At 36.7% G+C, this 22,388-nt stretch overlaps 1 protein-coding gene across 1 annotated transcript; it reads right to left on the minus strand.

Annotated features, from left to right (window-relative positions):
* Positions 1 to 18,390: 18,390 nt before the first annotated feature.
* On the minus strand, positions 18,391 to 19,060 carry LOC142232349 (uncharacterized). The gene is made up of 2 exons (XM_075303129.1): positions 18,746 to 19,060; positions 18,391 to 18,682 (listed from the first exon to the last, which is right to left on the minus strand). The coding sequence occupies exons 1-2, from the start codon at positions 19,013 to 19,015 to the stop codon at positions 18,533 to 18,535; spliced, it is 420 nt and encodes a 139-aa protein (XP_075159244.1). The 5' UTR covers positions 19,016 to 19,060; the 3' UTR covers positions 18,391 to 18,532.
* Between the last annotated feature and the right edge of the window lie 3,328 nt (positions 19,061 to 22,388).

Genomic DNA, 22,388 nt, shown 5'->3' on the forward strand with positions numbered 1-22,388 from the left:
ACCTTCTGGTTTCTCTAGAAAAAGAAAGGATAAAAGTGGTGGCATACGCAGATGATGTGGTGCTAGCAGTCAGGGGAAAATTCCCATCCACAATCAGAGATATTATACAGAGAGCTCTCCGGATGACTGAGAAATGGGCGAAAGATAATGGTCTTGGTGTAAATCCAGCAAAGACAGAAATAGTCATGTACTGCAAAGATCGCAAAACTCCCAAGGTTAGGCCCATTTCCTTAGGGGGTACTGAAATTCCCTTTGGTGAGTGTGCAAAATACCTTGGCGTTATTTTGGACAGGAAGCTGAATTTTAGGCTTAATATTGAAGAGAGGGCGAGAAAAGCCACGGTAGCTTTGTACTCGTGCAAAAAGGCAATAGGGAAAAAGTGGGGACTAAGACCAAAAATTGTGCATTGGCTATACACGGCAGTGGTTAGACCTATGGTGTTGTAGTCTGGTGGCCGGCACTTCAGAAACCGACTTGTTTAGATAAAGTTCAGCGTATGGCGAGCTTATGTATCTAAGGCGCATTTAGTAAGACAGGAACAGACTCCCTTAATGTCATGCTACATCTATTGCCTTTAGACATTTTGGCCAAACAGTCAGCTGCAACAACGGCTGTGCGGTTGCGCGAGCTATCGCTGTGGTCGGAAAAAACGTACGGTCATAGTTCGGTCCTCAAAGTAATGCCAGATGTGCCTAACGTAGTGGATTACACCCTGGCAAAACCACTTTTCGACAAAAAGTTTGAAACTCTAATTCCCAACAGTGAGGCGTGGTGTACACAGACCCCGGGGAATAAAAGATATATAGATTTCTATACTGATGGCTCCAAATTGAATGGACAAGTGGGGTTCGGAGTATATTCTAAAGATCTTGAAATTCGAATAGCGAAAAGATTACCTAATCACTGTAGTGTTTTTCAGGCTGAAATATTGGCAATAAGAGAGGTGGTCAATTGGCTGAGAAGTAATGTTCCAACAAATATTGGCATTAATATATACTCAGACAGTCAACCTGCAATAAAATCCTTGGACTCTGTGTTCCTTAACTCAAAAACGGCCATCGACTGCCGCAAATCTCTCAACGAGATGGCTGAGCAGTACAATATTCACCTAATATGGGTGCCTGGTCATAGGAACATACCGGGGAACTGTGAAGCAGATGTGTTAGTAAGGCTAGGAACTACCTTACATATTCCAGGGGAACTAGAATCTGTTGGTATGCCTCTGGCCACCTGCAAGCTCTTACTGCGTGAGAAGGCTGTTATGATGGCCAATATTCGATGGGAAAATTGCAATGGTTGTAACGACACCAAGCAAATATGGCCCCATTTAAACTTAAACCGCACACTAGATATGCTAGTGTTCTCAAGGCGTCAGATAGCACTCCTAATATCTGCTATAACGGGTCGCTGCCTGATAGGCGAATTTGCAAAAACTATAAGTGCGAAGTATAATGACTATTGTATAAGCTGTCATGACGTGGAGGAAAAGGAATCAATTAAACACCTCTTGTGTGAGTGTCCTGCTTTTTGTGTAAGGCGTAAGCGAATTTTAGGAGCATATAGCTTTAGATTACTGGCTGACCTGGAAAACGTTAACTTAAGCAGTTTGTTAATGTTTTTGGAGCAATCTGGTTGGTTCCACAAAAGTAAATAATAGAGAAGGTTCAGTGGTTAAGACTAGAAGTGCCCATATGTAATAGGTACTTTTAGTTAAATGTGGTATCACAATGGACTGAATAGTCTAAGTGAGCCTGAAATTTAATCGGGCTGCCACTTTAACCTAACCTAACCTAACCTAAGGTGGGGTGAGTCCAGAGTGACCTGGCGGTAAGTCGGGTCGGTTTAGCTGGGCCAGAGAAAAGATGACGCGTGTCGTGTGGCTCTTGGTTGCAAATTGGACATACGTCAGCTACGCTGCCATCAATTACTGATAAATAGGAGTTGAGGCGGCTGCACTTGCCTGATCTTAACTGGGCTAAAACTACCCTAGTCTGCCGTGGGAGGTCTCTTTCCTCCGGTGCTATGGGCGGTGGACGGACTCCGAGAACAGGATTAACCTTGTAGCTTCTCACCACTTCAGCTACAGTATACTCATGAATCCTGTTCAAACCTGCCTGGTACGCTGCTTGATCTAGAGGTTCTCTTTTGTTGCGCTGGATCTCGCGCTCTAGATTATGTATATCAACCCTTACGTTCCTGGGTGGTGGTTGTGCATCCATGAGATGGTGGTTTGGATGATTACTGCGTTAACAACCCAGGAGATACTGCTTTGACAACATGTAGTGGTGTCTTCGCACAGGGATGATCTTTGTCTCCACATAAAGGTGATCCAGGGATGTGCTGCGGAGACACCCAGTCGCAGTTCTAAGGGCAGCGTTCTGACAGGTTTGTATGTTATTCCACTGCGTATCACTAGTCTGCGGTGTCCACACTGGCGCTGTATAGTTTACCACTGACCGGCCAATTGCCTTATAGGTAGCTAACAAGGTTTCTTTGTCCGCACCCCAAGTACTGCCGGCAAGTGACTTGAGGACCTTGTTTCTACCACGGAGCTTATTACAAATTGCAGTGGCATGGGCAGACGACCTGAAAAGGCTGTCGAATGTGATCCCAAGAATCTTGGGGTAATTTGTGGTCGGAATTATTTCGCCATCGACACTAATATTCAACTGCCTGCGCACTTCTGCCGTCCATGTAGTGAATAGTGTGGCTGAGGATTTGGTGGGGGATATCCTCAAGTTTCTCGCAGTGAAATACCTGGTAAGATTAGCTAAGTAGACATTTAAACGATCGCAGATGTCATCAACATTGGGCCCAGAGGCCAAGATTGCACAGTCATCCGCATATGATACAATCTCGACGCCGTCTGGTGGGCGTGGAATCGAGGACAGGTAGAGGTTAAACAGTGCCGGAGATATCACCCCACCATGGGGAACTCCCTGTTTAACTCTACGGGGTTTTGACTTTTTGTCCCTGAATTCCACGTACGACTGGCGTCCACACATATAATTCAGCACCCAACGTTTCACTCCTGCCGGTAGGGATGTATTCTCGATGTCCTCAAATAATTTGGCATGGTTGACCGTATCGAATGCTTTCGATAGGTCAAGCGCCACGAGGACCGTCCTATGACATGGCCTGTGCTGATTAATTGATATGTGTCGAAATGGCATGTAAGGCTGTCGTCGTACTGTGTACCTTACGGAATCCATGTTGATGGTGGCCAGCTGGAAAATTCTCCACAAGGCTAGGGAGGAGTAGTGCCTCAAGTGTCTTGGCTACTGGCGATCGGTCTGTACGATTCACCTTTACTCGAATCCTTGCCTGGTTTCAGTAGTGGAATCACCCTTCCCATCTTCCAGACATCGGGTATAATGAGTAATTCTAAGGACAAATTGAGGAGTCTGGTCAAGTACTCAACTCCCAGTATTCCCAGATGCGCTGTTGATGACGCTGTTGATGACACCGGTATCTTCGGCTACAGTAAATTGTGGTGTGTCGTCAGCTCGGAGACCACGTATACGACGTGTGGCTCTCCTTTTCGCTCTATCACTCTCGGGATGCTCGACAAACTGTCGGTTGAAGTATTTGGCGCATCTCTTCGGATCAGTCACAGTCACGTCGCCAAAGGTGACTGAAATCCCATCATCCCTTGTAGCGGGGTTCGAGAGGGCTCTAACTGTTGACCACAATTTACCAGTCCCTGTGCCTAAGTTACATTGCTTCAGGTGCTCTAACCAAGTGTTCCGCTTGTGCTCGTCGACTATCTTACAAATCTCTAGATTTAGTTCTCTGATTCTAGGATCAGCAGAATTAGCACGACGGCGTTCATCACGCTCGTCTGCGAGTCCCGCCGCTTCGGCTGGGAAGTTGGGCCTCACTTGGGCAATTCGACCAGAGGGTATGAAGCAAGCGGCTGCTGCGTTGACAATGTCCCGGAACGCCCTCTGGGCAACATAAACATGAGCTCACTGAAGCGGCGATCGGTGTAATCTCTGAAGCCTTCCCAGTTGGCTTTCTTTTGATTAATAAACGTCCGGCGTTCAGAGGTTATGAAATCGGAGGGTCGGTTGATGGTGAGAATTATTGGGAGGTGGTCCGATCCCAATGAAATTACGGGTTGCCAGGAGACGTCATTTATCAGACCAGGCGACACTAAAGATAAATCTGGCGAACTGCTGCAGTCACCCATAATCCTCGTGGGGGCCTCTTCGTTCACCGTGCAAAATGTGGAGTTATCTATCTGCTCTGCCAAAGCTATGCCTCTCTGGTCATTACCTAGGAGAGAATGCCAAAGTTCATGGTGGGCAGGGCTATAACCTGGAGCACAGCTACCAACCGGCGGTATATACACATTGTATAGCTCTATCTCGGCAGCCCCAGACTTAACTGCTGGCACAAGCGGGATAGGTCTATACTGCAAGGAACGGTGTAATATGAAAGCCAGGCCACCACCTCCACTTCTCGTGCGATCCTTTCGAAGCACATTGTATCCATCACAATGGCGTAGGCTGCAGGTGGAATTCAGCTTTGTTTCCTGTATCGCCGCGACCCTTATCCTTTTCCGATTCATAAAGTCCACGATCTCGCTAATCTTACCCCGGAGCCCGTTGCAATTAAATTGCAAAAACGATGCACTATTCGGAACTGGAACAAAAATATTGGGTGTGAGATGCTGCGGCGGAGTATATTGTTCTACGGGAGATGTCGGGGGAGTCGCATAGTCAGACGAACCGCTGCTGCTATCGCTGGCACAGCATCCTGCCACGTAGTCAATATGACTATACTCCCGCAGCGATGTTAAGCCGGAGCAGTTCCGGAAGTGCACCCACTCCAAGCACCGGTTACACCTGACCGAAACCGAACGGTGATGGATCAGGTTTCGGCAGACTGAACAATACTATGGTCCGGGGTTCTCCTCTATCCCGGCTCGGACCAACAGCAAACGGAGAAGGCTCCCCGGGATGCACCTTCTCCAACACAAAAAGACGGACGAAACAACACGTACACTGATGTGGCAGCCGCTGGCCAATGGATGGGGTCCATCGGGTCGATCCGGTACACAGAACCCGCCGCCGTGGGATCGTGGAACATGGTGTTAGTATATGGTCTCTAACAACCATGCAAAAATTGGTCCACATCGGTCCATAATTATATATAGCCCCCATATAAACCGATCGCCAGATTTGACCTCCGGAGCCCCTTGGATGAGTAAAATTCACCCGATCAGGTTGAAATTTGGTACGTGGTGTTAGTATATGGTCTCTAACAACCATGCAGAAATTGGTCCATGCCGGTCTTAATTATATATAACCCCAATTTAAACCGATCCCCAAAGTTGACTTCCGAAGCTCATCCGATCCGGTGGAAATTTGGTACATTGCGCTAGTATATGGCCACTAACAACCATGCCAAAATTCGTCCATATCGGTCTATAGTTATACATAGCCGATCCCCATAAATAATCTACCAACATTTTATTTCTATAGAATATTTTCTCAAAATTTTAGTACTATAGAAAATTTTGTCAAAATTTTATTTCTATAGAAAATTTTGTCAATATTTTATTACTATACAAAATTTTGTCAAAATTTTATATCTATAGAAAATTTTGTCAAAATTTTATTATTAAACAAAATTTTGTCAAAATTTTATTTCTATAGAAAATGTTTTCAAAATTTTATTTTAATTTTGTCAAACTGAATTATATACGTATTTAATCGGCCTTTTTTTGTTTAATATATACCCCGTATGGACTAACTTACCATTGAGAAGACGGTGTTAAGAAGTTTTAAAATACCTTGCCATCAGCAAGTGTTACCGCAACCCAATTACTTCGATTGTGGATGACAATCTTTAGTACAACCGTGTATACTTGTTCTAATTTAATTTAGTTAGGCTCCCCGGTATACAAAAAATGCTTTATATTGTATTTATTCAAAACTCTACTGGATTTACATTCGCAACTTCAAACTATTCTTGGTTTTCGTGGTCCGTAATGTCCATACATGCTTTAGTTGCATCAGCGAATGACTAGCTACAAGTTTGAACATTTTTAATTAGTATGGTCATTGAGTCTAATAAGCCAAAAAGTGATTTTATGAAATTATCTCTAAACAGCAATTCACTTATGCAAGACTTAAGTAGTTTTCTTTCCTTCCCGTTTCTGCAGAAATTTGTGCGATTTTAATTATGAGCGAATACCGACCATCACGTTTACTGCACCATCGAGTAATTGATCAAGCACAGAAAAAACATGTTTGGACATGGTTGCAGCATCCATTTAATGCTTATTTAGAGTATGTAATTGTCGCGAAAACCATGTATTTGGCTTTGTAAAAATAATTTTCGAGCGGAGAAAAATATATGTTGGCAATAAGCATTTAAATGGTTCTCAAATGCCGCAAACATGTTCTATTATTTAAATGATAGAATTTGAGAACATTATATGGTCAGGAAAATCATGTACCTGACCATTCAATTTTTTTACTTTTTTGCGGAGAAAAAAATATTTTTATAGTTTACGTATAGACATGTCTACAACCGTTACATGGCCATAAAGACCATGTACATTGTTTTCGTGACCATTTAATTTTTTTTTATTTTTTGCAGCGACAAGAATTTTATAAAAACATTGAGCAGGTACACATGATTTTCATTTTGCGCGTCAGTCGTGTATTGATTGTTTCTTGGAATGGATGGAGAATACGGATTTACTGTGTTTTGTGTTAATTTATTTATTCAGAAGTGGCACGTGGTTTTATGTGAACACAAAAAAAGGAAAGTGTAATTGAAAAAAATGTACCTGTTTTTTGTTCTGCATTTTGCTATATGGTATAATTTATTTTTATTAGCATTTAAATGATGTCTGCGTTGGTACATTTGATGGACACGAAGTAAATATGGAATGGTTACTTATTGTTGAAATTGAACCAAAATAGAGTGTGTAAAAATATGTGATGTTTGCTTGCCCGACATTATAAATACCAATAAACAATAAATTAGTTTATAAATAAATAAAAACAAATAAATAAAGTTAATTTTGTGTTTTCTTTTCTCAAGTGGCGTCCTTTTTCGACGACGAAAAAAGTTTTTTCATAAAGATCAAAACATTTTAGGTTGTGACCATGTTCTTTTAACTGGAAGAAAAACATTTTGAATGAATACGATAACATTTTAAATCGTGACCATTGTCATTGGAAACAAAATTCTTTTTATCAATATAGTAACATTTTAGATGAGGACAATTGTATTTTTCTTAGAACCATGTTCACTGAGCCAACATGGTTGCAGGTTAAAATGTTACATGGTCGCCGCAAAAATAGCTGCTATCATATTATTTTGCTCTTCGAATATGATTGTGACAATCATGTTTCTTCCCTGCGTGATAGTAAGTTTGGGGTGAGTTCCTAATTGAACTCTTTTCTCATATTGAATATCATTCGCTGCCTAGCTGAAGGGACTGAAGTATTTGGAGTTTGGGACGTTTGCTTCTTTTTCTACATTTACGAAGTGTACGTGACGTTTACGATGTTTACAACTTTGCGACAGTCACAAACTTCACAAAGTTTGATACAGACCATCTCTGGGCACAAGTAGTTGCTATTGATGTAAACCTGATGATATCAGACCACTGTTAGGTATAGCTCCCATATAAATCGATCGCTAAATTTGTTTTGCAAACGCTCTTGAAACAGCAAATTTCTTCCGATCCGGTTAAAAATTTATACGTGATGTTAGTATATGTATTTTAACAACCATGCAAAAATTGGTTCATTTCGGAAAATAATTATATAAAGACGGGTTTTGAATTTGATGAATTGAGTCATTGAAAAGAAAAGCCCAGATACAAATCTATACATGCCTAATTATACACGTGTTCGTACTGACGACTGGTCTTTTTCATGGTCTTCGGTATAGATCACTTAAGACTATGGTAATATTTTGTATAAAATATTGTACTGAATAGTCTCGCACTTAATTCTAAAGAAGTCGGGAGCATATATATGGGAATATTGCGTTCATGTAATTCGTTACAAAGAGTGGATATTTGAGACAAAACATAGGGTCTTTTATACTTTTTTCAACCAATATTTTAATTCGCCCTGTACATGGGTTCATTTGTGGACTTCTAAACTGATATGCCACTTATTAAACCGAATCCTCAAATCGTTCAGGATTGCTTAACATACATCTCATACATCCATACTTACAATCTGGGTTAATATGATTTTTTCAGCCATTGCCACTATTTTTTCCACTATACCAAATCGGAAAGTAATCGATTTACTTGTACTTTATGTCACCACTTCATTGTTGATGACACAATGACTATGGATATGTATATTTAATTTAATTTTCAAGCAAACTTCCAAAGGATTTCCACTAATACTCTTTATATGGCACACTCTCGTTCCTGTTGTTAGTTTGTGATTTCCCAACAGGACATGGAGGAAAGTTCAATAAACATTATATTAGGGTGTGCCGCTGCAACTAACAACCTACAGTACTTTCAAATAACCAAAAAATTGCTATTGACTGATATTAATAGCAGATATCCTGGAAGTACAAACTGAATGCAAATTATCCGCAACTATCCCGATATTAGAAGCCAATTTTTGTGTGAGTAGAAAGCATATATACGTGATGTCACGTACCAAATTTCAATCGAATCGGATGAAAATAACTTTTCCAGGCTGCTCAAGAAGTCAAAAGTGGGGATCGGGAGGCTACATATAATTATGCTCCGACATGGACCAATTTGGTGTATGGAAGTTGGAGGTCATATTTCTAAAAAATTTACACCGGATTGGATGAAATCTCTTCCTCCATGAGGATCGGTTTATTTCACCACGGCCCAGGATATACATATATATTTTATCTAGTATGAGACCAATATTTCGGTGTATTAAAAACGGAATGACAAAGGAGTATGTGGTGGGTAAAAAAAATACAACGCATGTTTTATGGTTGTCTTTCCATTTTAGGTTAGGTTAGGTGGCAGTCCGACGTATCAGGCTCACTTAGACTATCTCTTTCGCTTTTCCATTTTAACACTCCATCTGATAAATTTAATTTTAAATGCACTTTCAGAATCGATTTTGAATGGGTTCACCCCAACAAACGTATGCTCATGTATACACATATCATCGGAATAATTAAAATGCCCAAACAAAATGGGTATGACATATGGGTATGTCGATAAAATTTGACAGTGACAAGGGTTAGCAATCATATGAGTATCCTTAAATTATGTGCTGGATTTTAAGAACTTATTTGTAAGTAAATTCAATTTCGTTGTCTTGTCATATAAATGTTCAACGTCCTGCCAATAAAAACTTAATAGCAACCCTTCTGTCCATTTTTACAAAACTTCGTTGGGGTTTAAGTTGTCGGTGAAACTAAAATGTTCACCTTGAAAAAATTTTAGTTGTAGTCAGAAAGTAATTTTTTTACACTCCACCATAAGGTGAGGTAAGGTTAGTATACCTAACTTTGTCATACCATTTGTAGCACATCGACATATTGGTCTCAGTCCTCATAAAGCAAGCACATGCCTTTAAGAACCCTGAAAAAGTTGGTCCATATCGGTCTAAAATTATATATAGATCCCATAAAAACGGACCCGCAAGATTTGATTTCGGTATCTCTTGGAAGACTTCATTTCATACAATCCGATTGAAATTTCGTACAAGATCAGCCCGTATTTATATTTAGTCCTCATAAAAACCGACAACCAAAATTTAACTTTGGCAGAGTTTTTCTATAAATTGGTTTACTTTAAATTTTGCACAAGGCGTATATAGTGTGCCAAATTTGATTGAAATCGGTTCAGATTTAAATAAACATATACCTTTCGCCCTACTTACACTCATATGACAGTAAATGCCTAAGTTTTACTGCGATGTAAGTCAAATTTTGCACATGGCATTGACATTCTTACTAGGGATGCCAAATATGGTTGAAATGAAAAAAATTAGGTTCCCACGTCTTCTGTAAATTTCAAGTAAATTGAAAAAGTTAAATTTTTTTCATTGTACTTTGAAGAAATGTCGGGCAAAGGGGAGGTCCCCTCACCGACCAAATATTGAAAAATAATGAAGCACGTATTTGTCTAGACTCCACCTACACTTCCCTAAAAATTTTAAAGTAATCGGAAAACTTTGATGCAGTTTGTCGAAAAGTCGGGCAAGGGGGAAATTAAATTAAATTACTTTTCAAGTTTCTACATAGGGAGACTTCATCAGGTCCTGGATTTACAAGAACAATTTTTGTTTGAGTTTTCGAGGGATCACAAACATCTCGTCAAAGCGTGCAAGGATATCCGATGACAAAACTCTCCTCATATGATTTGAAATCTAAATTTTGTCGATTTTCAAAACCATTACACGAATGAGTTCGAGAAGTAAAATCTGGATATTTTACTTCTCGTTTTGGGCAATTTGGATAATCAGTGTTCCTTCTATCTCCTCAAGAAGTTAAATCGGGAGACTGGGAATTAAATCACTCTTAACGATAAACAAGTGAGTAAAGTAGAAAGTCGGGCGGGACGACTATATCATACCCTAAACCACCCCTACTGAATTATAAGGTTTTGTTGGGTATCATTGAAATAGGGGTAGGAGATAAAGCGTATTTCCATATTTAAGAAAATTAAGCGGTACATGGGAGTTTCATCACAATCTGAAACGAAAAGTCTTATATGAAGAGCTATAGTTGATTCTAAATCTACAGAGTTCGTATACCACTAATATTGAGTCCATTATTAAAAAAAAAGAGGAAATCGGTCAATTAGTGTGGGTAATAAAACCAAATTTGCTAAACTTGGGAGATAAATTTAAGTAAGAGCTACATGTAAGTCTTACTATGATCGGCTAATACTTCAATATTTGAAATTTGAGTAACATTGGTTAATAAATAAGTCTCATGGCCACATTTGGGAAAATCGATCGATGCATATATATGGGTGCTATATCTAAATCTGAACCGATTTGGATTATCTTTTGCAGGTTTAGTTGATATTACAGAATTTGAGTAAGATCCGTTAATAAATGAGGCCACTATGGTCAAAAATATATTTATTAGGAGACATTTTTCAAAATCGGGCGATACATATATATGGGAGCTATACCTAAGTTTGATCCTATTTTTGTCCAAATTCAATAGTGTTCGTCCCTATAGCAAAAAAACACGGAATCCTGTGAACAACAAATACATGGACAGACGGACGGACACCAAGGATTAAATCGACTCATGGGGTGATTCTGAGCCGATTGGTATATATTTTATGGGGTCTAAAATCAATATTTTTGGTAGGCACATTTTTTGACAGATCAAAGTTATTATACCTTGACCACTATGTGGATTAGGGTACAAAAACCAACTTTCACATATCTCTTTATGAACCCAATATATTTTTAGATTTCAGCTTTTAGGGCAATTGAATATAAATGTTAAATTCCTTGAAGAAAATTTGCGAATTCTTGAAAGTATTGGAGGTCAAATGTTCCAGACAAGCTTTAGAGTGTATTAATAATCATGAAAAATTAAAAAAAAAAATATTTGGTAAAATATCACAGAATTTTATGATTCACATCCAAAACACTGTATTCTCACCAGCGTTACTGTTGGGAATTTTCAAAAAGTGGAACAATTACGGCAAATTCGCCACTAAAGTGGCGCAACGGTAACGCTGATTCTCACACCTTAAGAAGTAATGCAAATTCAGTATAACGGTAGTTGAAATGGTTGACATCCGTCGTATGACAAGTACACGTTAAATTCATCGCTCCTGCGTCAATTTCACTCCATTTTTGGATCCAAAAAGAAAATTTTCACAACTAATGGGAGCAAATGTTTGCTTGGCCACCTTGCATACAAAGGGTGATCGGTTTAATCCCAATTTCGACCGAACACCAAAAAGTTTTTTCGCGGTTGATTATTTCCCCTCAATAATGCACTCATTGACAAGAAAGAAGATAAATAATCTAAGTGAACCTAAAACCTATAACTAACTTAACTAACAAACGGAATGACAAATAAAGCTGATTTGCGTCTCAAATGTATCTTTAGTGCAATTTCTCGTAATTTCTTTACCGCAACGAAAACTAAAATAATAATAATTTAAGTAAAGGCACAATAATTGGGATTGGGTAATCTATTTTCTCAGTGTTGTAAGCTCAAGGGGAAAAAGTTTTCCATTGATGTCACTCTAATTTACTCTTAAATATACAAACTTTTTCCCCAATACTGTAGTGTTGAGTTATTTGATTAATTGCAGTTTTGTTAGCTTGATTTTAATAAAATCAGAATTGTTCCTATAAGCTTTTTACTGCTGTAGAAATCATTAGTAACCGTAATAATTATTACACATACATATGGTAAAAAGTCCAATATAATTATGGTGAATAAATAATAATTTTTATTTCTTTCCACATACGTGTGTTATTATCACATCACAATTACCATATAATTAACGCTGAGCGGTTTTATTAGATTTCGATGACTTATTCTGAAATTTGCTTTTTGTATAGTAATTTGTTTTAAATAAGATAAAATGGGTATCAGAGTGCCTTTGTAACATATCGAAGTATGGATTTCGATCACATTTCAAAGATTTAGTATTTTCTTGAATTATTTTGGTATTGATTCCAAGCCAAAGAAGCGAGTAATAAGGTTTTTATACCCTCCACCATAGTATATTAACTTTGCAATTCCGTTTGTAACACATCGAAATATTGCTCTAAGACCCGATAAAGTATATATATTCTGGGTCGTGGTGAAATTCTGAGTCGATCCAAGCATGTCCGTCCGTCTGTTGAAATCACGCCAACTTCCCAACGAAACAAGCTATCGACTTGAAACTTGGCACAAGCAGTTGTTATTGATGTAGGTCGGATGGTATTGCAAATGAGCCATATCGGTCCACTTTTACGTATAGCCCCCATATAAACGGACCCCCAGATTTGGCTTTTGGGTCTCTAACAACCAGATTTGGCTTGCGGAGCCTCAAAGAGAAGCAAATTTCACCCGATCCGGCTGAAATTTAGTACACGTTGTTAGTATATGGTCCATAAAAACCATGCAAAAATTGGTCCACATCGGTCCATAATTATATATAGCCCCCATAAAAACCGATCCCCAGATTTGGCTTGCGGAGCATCTAAGAGAAGCAAATTTCATCCGATCCGGCTGAAATTTGGTACATGGTGTTGGTATATAGTCTCTAACAACCATGCAAAAATTAGTTTACATCGGTTAATAATTATATATAGACCCCATATAAACCGATCCCCAGATTTGGCTTGCGGAGCGCCTAAGAGAAGCAAATTTCATCCGATCCGAATGAAATTTGGAACATGGTGTTAGTATATGGTATATGGCCGCTAGCAACCATACCAAAATTGGTCCATATCGGTCTATAGTTATATATAGCCGATCCCAAATCACACAAAAATTGGTCCATATCGGTTCATAATCATGGTTTCCACTTGAGCCAAAAATAATCTACAAAAATTTTATTTCTATAGAAAATTTTATCAAAATGTTATTTCTATGGAAAATGTTGTCAAAATTTTATTTCTATAGAAAATTTTGTTAAAATGTTATTTCTAAAGAAAATTTTGTCAAACTGAATTATATACGTAGTTAATCGGTATTTATACCCTAAACCACATAGTGGTCAGGGTATAAAAAGTTTGATCGGCCAAAAAATGTGCCTACCAGAAATATTGATTTTAGACCCCATAAAATATATACCGATCGACTCAGAATCACCTCCTGAGTCGATCTAGTGGTGTCCGTCCGTCCGTCCGTCTGTCAATGTATTTGTTGTTCACAGGATTCCGGTCGCAATTATTAACCGATTTTGATGAAATTTGGTACAGGGAGTATTTTGGGCACAAGAACGAACGCTATTGAATTTGGAAGATATCGGATCAAATTTAGATATAGCTCCCATATATATGTATCGCCCGATTTCGACAAATGGGGTCACGTTGCACTTTGTTTCAAACGGATCGTCGCCAAATTTGGCAAAATGTAATCTTTTCCATCGCCCTTCAAGTCTACAAAATTTCATCCAAATCGGTCCAGATTTAGATATAGCTCTCATATATATGTATCGCCCGATTTTTCTACATTTGGCCATTAAACGCTTACTTATCAACCGATCTTACTCAAATTTAGCTAAATGTAGTCTTCTATAGCACTAACTATATGTGCAAAAAATCATCGATATCGGTTCAGATTTAGCTATAGCTCCCATATATATGTACCGCCCGATTTTTCTAAATTTGGCCATAAAACCCTTATTTATCAACCGATCTTACCCAAATTTGGCTAAATGTAGTCTTCTATAGCACTAACTATATGTGCAAAAAATCGCCGAAATCCGTTCAGATTTAGATACGGCTCCCATATATATGTATAGCCCGATTTTCCCAAATTTGGCCACAGAACCCTTATTTATTAACCGATCTTACTAAAAGGTGGCTAGATCCAGTCCTCTATAGTACCAACTATATGTGCTAAATTTCATCGAAATCGGTTCAAATTTAGATATAGCTCCCATATATGTATCACCCGATTTTGAAAAATTCGCCCTTATAACCTTATGTTTGACCATACAGGCCTCATTACGTAACTCAAATCTTGCACAAGGTAACCTTTTTGGTGGTATTAATCAACCCCGCAAAATATTATGCAAATTGGTTCAGATTTAGATATAGCTTCCATATATATGCATCGCTCGATTTTCCCAAATTTGGCCATAGTACTCTTATTTATTAACCAATGTTACTCAAATTTCAAATTTTGATGTACTTGCCGATCGTACTTATACATACTTGTAGCTCTTACAAAAGAATATTGCTCGATTTTTACAAATTTGTATTTATTACCCACACAATGGGATCACAATGGACTGAATAGTCTAAGTGAGCCTGAATCTTAATCGGGCTGCCACTTTAACCTAACCCACACTAATTTAACGATTGTCTCTTTTTTAATAATGGGCTCAATATTAGTGGCATACTAACTCCGTAGGTGCAATATCAACACAGCCAGTGTTGCTAGAAGTAGGGGAAATTCCCTATATGTAGGGTTTTTCTAATATTTAGCGTCTTGTAGGGACGTAGGGCCACAATGTAGGACATTTTCACTCAACACAATTTGTAATAATTTTTACATTTTGGTGGCTCTAGAGGAGGAAATTAGAAGCCGGCAAGGCTGGATCTCTAACAATGTGTGGTAAACTTTATTCCTGCAGAAAATTTTGTCAACATTTTATTTCTATAGAACATTTTGTCAAAATTGTATTTCTATAGAAATTTTTTTCAAAATATTATTTCTATAAAAACTTTTCTCAAAATTTTATTTCCATAGAATTTATTGTCAAAATTTTATTTCTATAGAAAAATTTCTCACAAAAATTTATTTATAGAAACTTTTTCCAAAATTTTATTTTTATAGAGATTTAACAAAAAAGATTACTAATTTGGGTAGAATTCTACCAACTGTGGAAACCGTGGTGGTAATACAAATTTATATTCTAAGTTATATACGTTGCATATTCATGTTTTAAGATAATAAAGTACTTAGAACCATTTTTGTTTTGTAAAATTTTTTAAATTTAACGAAAAATATAGTAGGGAAAATTGATTGAGAATGTATGGGAAAGTAGTTAACTTTTTTTGTCCGTGTAGGGTAAAGCGAACATTTTCCCTGGCAACATTGACTATGAGCTTTAGTCAGATTGACACAAAGCACCCATGGACATGTATCCCTTAATTTTCTAAATATGCAACTGGGGTTTATCTCCCATACCTATATGTTACCCCACAAATGCTTATGATTACTAATTCTGTAATGGTGGTTTAGGGTATGATATAGTCGGCCCCGCCCGACATTCTACTTTACTTACTTGTTTTTAATTTAATATATACCACGTATGACTTACTTACGATTTAGAAGACGGTGTTAAGAGGTTTTAATATACCTTGCCATCGGCAAGTGTTACCGCAACCCAAGTAATTCGATTGTTGATGGCAGTGTTTAGAAGAAGTTTCTACACGGATGAAAAAGACTGTTTTTCATATGTTTGGCTATAAACATTATATGTTTGGAACACAAATTTTTAAACACAATATTTTTGAGTGCAAGCATATAATGTTCATAAACTAGCATAACATGTTTGGGACATATATGTTAATATGTTAGAACATATTATGTTTGGGACATAAAATGTTTGTAAATATAATATGCTTGGATGCAAACATATATTAATTTAGAAATAGACTATAAACATATATGTGTTTAGTAGCTTGGAGCGCTATTTAACAGGGAGCGATATTGAATTAAGTTGGTGGTTGTTGCTTGTTATTACAAAATTAACATTTTATTTTTCCTTGTGCAATTGATCAGCTACTTCTTTGATCCTTACAAACTGTGTGGTCCGCTGTTCGAATCCCCGTCCGGCAAAAGGTAAAATTAAAATAAAAAAAATCATAAAATTGAATAATTTCTTCTACAATGTTTGTATTACAGAAAAAGGTGCTAAGAACTAAAAAATCTCGTGGAAGTGAGAAATATGTGGGGGAATATACAATTGGGCAGAAACAAAATTTTGAGCATTCAGGTCGAAAACCTAGCACCTATATTACCTGTTTATTTTCATAATAATTGTAAATATATAAATAAATAAATAAAATTTTGAGCACAATATTGTTTGGGAGAATTTTTTTTAAGCATATAATATTTTTGGGTGCAAAATGCTTCCAAACATATTATATGTTTACATAATAAAATATTGTTTTTTGGAAGACAACATTATTGAATTTGGATGCACAAATACAAAATGTTTGGAACTTAGACTACCCAAACATATATTGTTTAAACCAATATGCTTTCAAACATATTATATATTGGAAGAGATCAAACATATAAATGTTTGGGCAATACCCAAAAATATATATACTTGAAGCAATATATGTTTGGGAGTATATGTTACAGAAGCGATTTTTTGTGAGCGTGTACGCAATCCATGGTGGAGGGTACATAAGCTTCGGCCTGGCCGAACTTACGACCGTATATACTTGTTTTGTCTAATATATACTACGTATGGACTAACATACAATTTAGAAGACGATGTTAAGATAAGATACCTTACCATCGGTAAGTATTACCACAAGCCAAGTAATTCGATTGTGGATGACAGTCTTTCGTAGAAGTTTCTTCGCAATCCATGGTGGAGGGTACATAAAATTCGACCCGGTCGAACTTACGGCCGTATATTCTTGTTTTAATTTTTTTTTTATTAATGTGCTATCTAAATTTCCAAATTCAGACTCGACTTTAAGTAGAAATTATGCCATATTTCAAGTAAAATACGTTTTTAAACTAATGTGTTGAAAGACATGTCCAATTTTTAAACGAATTTTTGCTTTGCAAAAAGACAACAAATTCCATCATCGATTTTGAAGAATTTTTCAAAAGTTTTAAAGGCAAGTTGACTTTATACAAACAAAATTTTTCTTTCATGTCCATTTTTAAGTCAAATCACTTAATTATAAGGACAAAGCGACTTCATTTAAAAGTCTCAAAAGACTTTTGGACCAGTAAAAAATAATTTTATATTAGAGAATTTCGTCTTCTATGCTAAGCAAAAAAAAAAACACAATCGTATTTTAAGGCCATGAAATCTTTGGACTCACGACAATACTTGTTTTCAGTGTAATGCTGCAGAGAAGTACTTTCCCCGTAGTACATACCCGTGCAAAAGTAAACAACACTTCAATTCCAATACTTTGATTAATCTGGCATAATGTGGAATTTTAATTGACTTTTATTTTTACCTGAATGGCTTTGTTAATAGTTATATCGCAAAAAGAGAAAGAAAATTCGATTAGATTTGTATCCCAATTATAATTTTATAGAGCTCCTTAGCATTATATTTATTTTGAAGAAGCAGCTTCTTTGGTTCAGAATCAATACCAAAATCCTTAAGGTAAGGTCAAAATCATTACAAAAATATGCCTACATACAGACGGACACCGTTACATTATCTGGAATCCTGAGTTGTTTTGGCAAAGACACAATCGGTCAATATCGGTTCATTCTGGATATTACAATGCATGGGCAATAACTCATGATACCTTGCTCGATCCCTGCAAACTTCGATTTAATGTAAAAACAAATGATTTTGACTGGGCTCCAGCATCCACACTAAGTTCATGAAAGTGAATATTTCAAATTGCCGCTCAATGACGAAACTTATTAAAAAAAAAATTCTATGTTAGATTGCTATTAAATTTTATTACCAATCCCAAATAATATATGTACTTAAAGAAAACATTCAAAAAACAAATTACATTGTTATGCCGTAGCAATTCTATGTTGGTTATACATAAATTGACATTTCTATAATATACAGTGAAACCTCTCAAACTGAGAAGCGGACACCTCTCATGCGTGTACAACTTTCGTGACATGTTTGCTATATTAGTATACAGCAAACGTGTCACGTGAGTAGTTTTTACTTTTTTATACGACCACTGAATTTAAGATTTATTACACCAATATTATTCGGTCTTGCTTGGACAATGAATTCAAAATTTCCTTTTGGCAGGAATGCTGGATAACTTTCATCATTTAATGTATAATTCTTAATTGAATAGAGAGTGTCCTTTAAATGGGAAATAAATTGGCACATATTAGTTAGAGAAATTACGAATCATCTGGAATTTACCTTCAGTAATGGACACTTTTGAGGAAAATTGGAACTCCTCCTCATTTCCTTAGATATTATCCATAAAAAATTATTCTGATTGGTATCCAAAAGGCTACATAAATCAATTTGTGCTTCAAAAACTGTCATACGACGAGTAGCGGATTTCGTTATGTAAAGATAACAGGCAACCTTAGATGGGAACTCTTTAATATTCTCTTTGAAGTTTATATCAATATTTAAACTTTTTTGATTTGCAATGGAAGCGTTAATGAGTTCCAGAAAAGTCATCTCAGAAGATACATTGTAGTTGACCTCAAGTAGCTCAAGGGTAAAATCACGCTTTATAATAAGGATGAGGAACAATAAAATTTTTTTAAATTGTAAATGGAACCAATCACTTTACCTTTCCCTCTAGAATTGTGGTTAATATGCCCACTATAAGCACCAATAGAAAATAATCAGAAGGCATAGTCTTTTAGTTATATTCAACCGGTGGTTTAGCTCGAACTGTCTAATTAGTTGTTCGAATGTGAATATACCAAGCCATTCCATAGCGATTGCTCAATTAATATAATGTAAAAAATTGCTAATTACTTAATGTTCATATATTAACTTAAATGTTCATATATATCTAAAATTTGAATTAATTGTTGGAAAAGCAAATTACGCATTTTTATGTTTTTAAAAGTACACTAAAAGAAACTTTACTGGAATCTAAAGATTTTGACCTTCACTTAAGAATTTTGGTATTGATTACGAGCCAAAGACATGGCTTCTTTAAAATAAAGGCATTGTAAACACGTGAGTAAAGCAGAAAGTCGACCGGGGCCCAAAAGCACACCTACACCCATAACTTCATGAAAGTGAATCAACACAAATACGATGTCAAACGGAGAACAGAGTTGTCAATCTGACAACGGTAAAATGACACCATGCGTTGTCAAAATAACCAAGTTTTTAGCTTTTTATACTCTGCACCACACTGTGGAACAGGGTATTATAGGTTAGTGCATATGTTTGCAACACCCAAATGGAGACGAGATAGACATATGGTGTCTTTGGCAATAAGGCTCTGGGCGGTTCCCCGATTCTATATTGACATGTCCGTCTGTCTGTGAACAAATTTTTGTGATCCAAGTCGCAGTTTTAGTCCAATCGACTTCGAATTTGACACAAGCTCCTGTTCGAAATAGAACCCTATTTATGTATTTCGGAAGAAACTGGTTCAGATTTAGATATGGCTCCCAAATATATTGTTTCGCTCGATATGCACTTATATGGCCCCAGAAGCCAGAGTTTTACCCTAATTTGCTTGATTTTTTGCACAAAGAGAACAATTAGTAGTGTAGTCAAGTGTGCTAAATTTTGTTGAAATTGGTTCAGATTTAGATATAGCTCCCATATATATCTTTCGCCCGATTTGCACTAATATGACCACAGAGGCCAAATTTGTTCTCTGATTTACGTGAAATTTTTCACAGGGTTGAAATTTGGTTGAAATTGGTTCAGATTTAGATATAGCTCCTATATATATGTTTTTCCGATTTAGTAAAAAATGCCCAAAATATCCTAATTTTCATTGTAAAATCACCACTGCTAAGTCAAAAACTTGTACAAATGATCTCAATATTCCTATACTTCTAAAACATATATATCGACCGATAAATCATAAATACACTTTTGCGAAGTTTCCTATTTGCTTCGTTTGAGATTTAAATGTTCCCATATTTATACCCTTCACCACTACTGTAGTACAGGGTATAATAAGTTTGTGCATTTGTATGTAACGCCAAAAAGGAAATGTCAGAGACCCATCGTTTAAAAAAAATTCGAACAGCCAAATGTACAAAATATCAGCCAAATCGGTTCAGATTTAGATATAGCTCCCATATATATTTTTCGTCCGATTTTTACGTATATAGCCTTAAAAGCCAAAGTTTTGCCCTGATTGACTTCAAATTTTGCACAACCAGTCCGTTTAATATTATCGTTAAATGTGCCTAATTTGATTGTAATCGGTTTAGATTTAAATATAGCTCCCATATATATATTTCGCCCGATTTACACATATAACCACGGAGGCCAAAGTTATTCTCCCATGTGCGTTAAATTTTTGCAGAGATAGCAGTATTATTATTCTTGGTTAGGTTAGGTGACAGCCCGATGTATCAGGCTCACTTAGACTACACCCTCAAAAAAAAAAAATAGCTTTTGTAACATGTACTCCAAACACATTTTGCTTCAAGCATATATATTTTCAGAATTGGTGCAAACAAAATATTTTTTGTGTTGTTCAAACATATTATGTTTCACCTTAGGTCATACACTGGTAGTAAAAAATTTTAATGAAATTTTCTTTGTGTGGATATATTTTTAAGGCGCCAATTGGTTACTTCCATTGTTTTACTTGCAGCATACTCTCTAGGTCTCTATTTCTAAACACATATATGTTTATAGCCTATTTCCACATTAATATATGTTTGCATTTAAGCATATTATATTTACAAACATTTTATGTCCCAAACATAATATGTTCTATCATATTAACATATATGTCCCAAACATGTTATGCTAGTCTATGAACATTATAGGCTTGCACTTAAAAATATTGTGTTAAAAAATTTGAGTTCCAACCATATAATTTTTACACCCAAACATACGAAAAACTGTCTTTTTCGTCCGTGTATTCAGTCCATTTTTAAGGGTATAATATAGTCGGCCCGCCCGACTTTAGACTTTACTTACTTGTGTTCATACTAACGTTGTGTTCCACCTCAGGGCATTAGCCGATGTTAAGTCTATAGAATTTGTAGAAGTCTATTACCTTTGTCATTCCGTTTGTAACACATCGAAATATTGCTCTAAAGTATATATTCCGGTATATATTCTGGGTCGTGGTGAAATTCTGAGTCGATTTGAGCATGTCCGTCCGTCTGTTGAAATCATGCTAACTTCCGAACGAAACAAGCAATCGACTTGAAACTTGGCATAAGTAGTTGTTATTGATGTAGGTCGGATGGTATTGCAAATGGACCATATCGGACCACTTTTACGTATAGCCCCCATATAAGCCGACCCCCAGATTTGGCTTGCAGAGCCTCTTGGAGGAGCAAAATTCATCCGATCCGCTTGAAATTTGGTATGTGGTGTTAGTATATGGTCTATAACAATCATGCAAAAATTGGTCCATATCGGTCCATAAATATATATATATATATATAGCCCCCATATAAACCGATCCCCAGATTTGACCTCCGGAGCCTTTTGGAGGATCCTGTTGAAATTTGGTATGTGGTGTCATTACATGGTCTCCAACAACCAAGCAAAAATTGGTTCACATCGGTCCATAATTATATAGACCCCATTCATTACGTTCCCAACTGCCCAATTATATTTCTCCTATGTTACGTATAACTTGAAACACAAAGAAGACTTAAATTATATGCATTATACTAGAGTTCTCCAACAGGAGCATTGTATAGGTTAAGAGTATGTATACTATTGTTTATTTTAGTGTATATTTTACTGTAAGATAAATAAATAAACGATTAAAAAAAAGTTATATAGACCCCATATAAACCGATCCACAGATTTGAACTCCGTAGCCTCTTGGAAGAACAAATATTATCCGATCCGGTTGAAATTTGGTACGTGGTGTTAG

Source organism: Haematobia irritans, chromosome 3, assembly GCF_050003625.1.
Source record: "Haematobia irritans isolate KBUSLIRL chromosome 3, ASM5000362v1, whole genome shotgun sequence".
NCBI lineage: Eukaryota > Metazoa > Arthropoda > Insecta > Diptera > Muscidae > Haematobia > Haematobia irritans.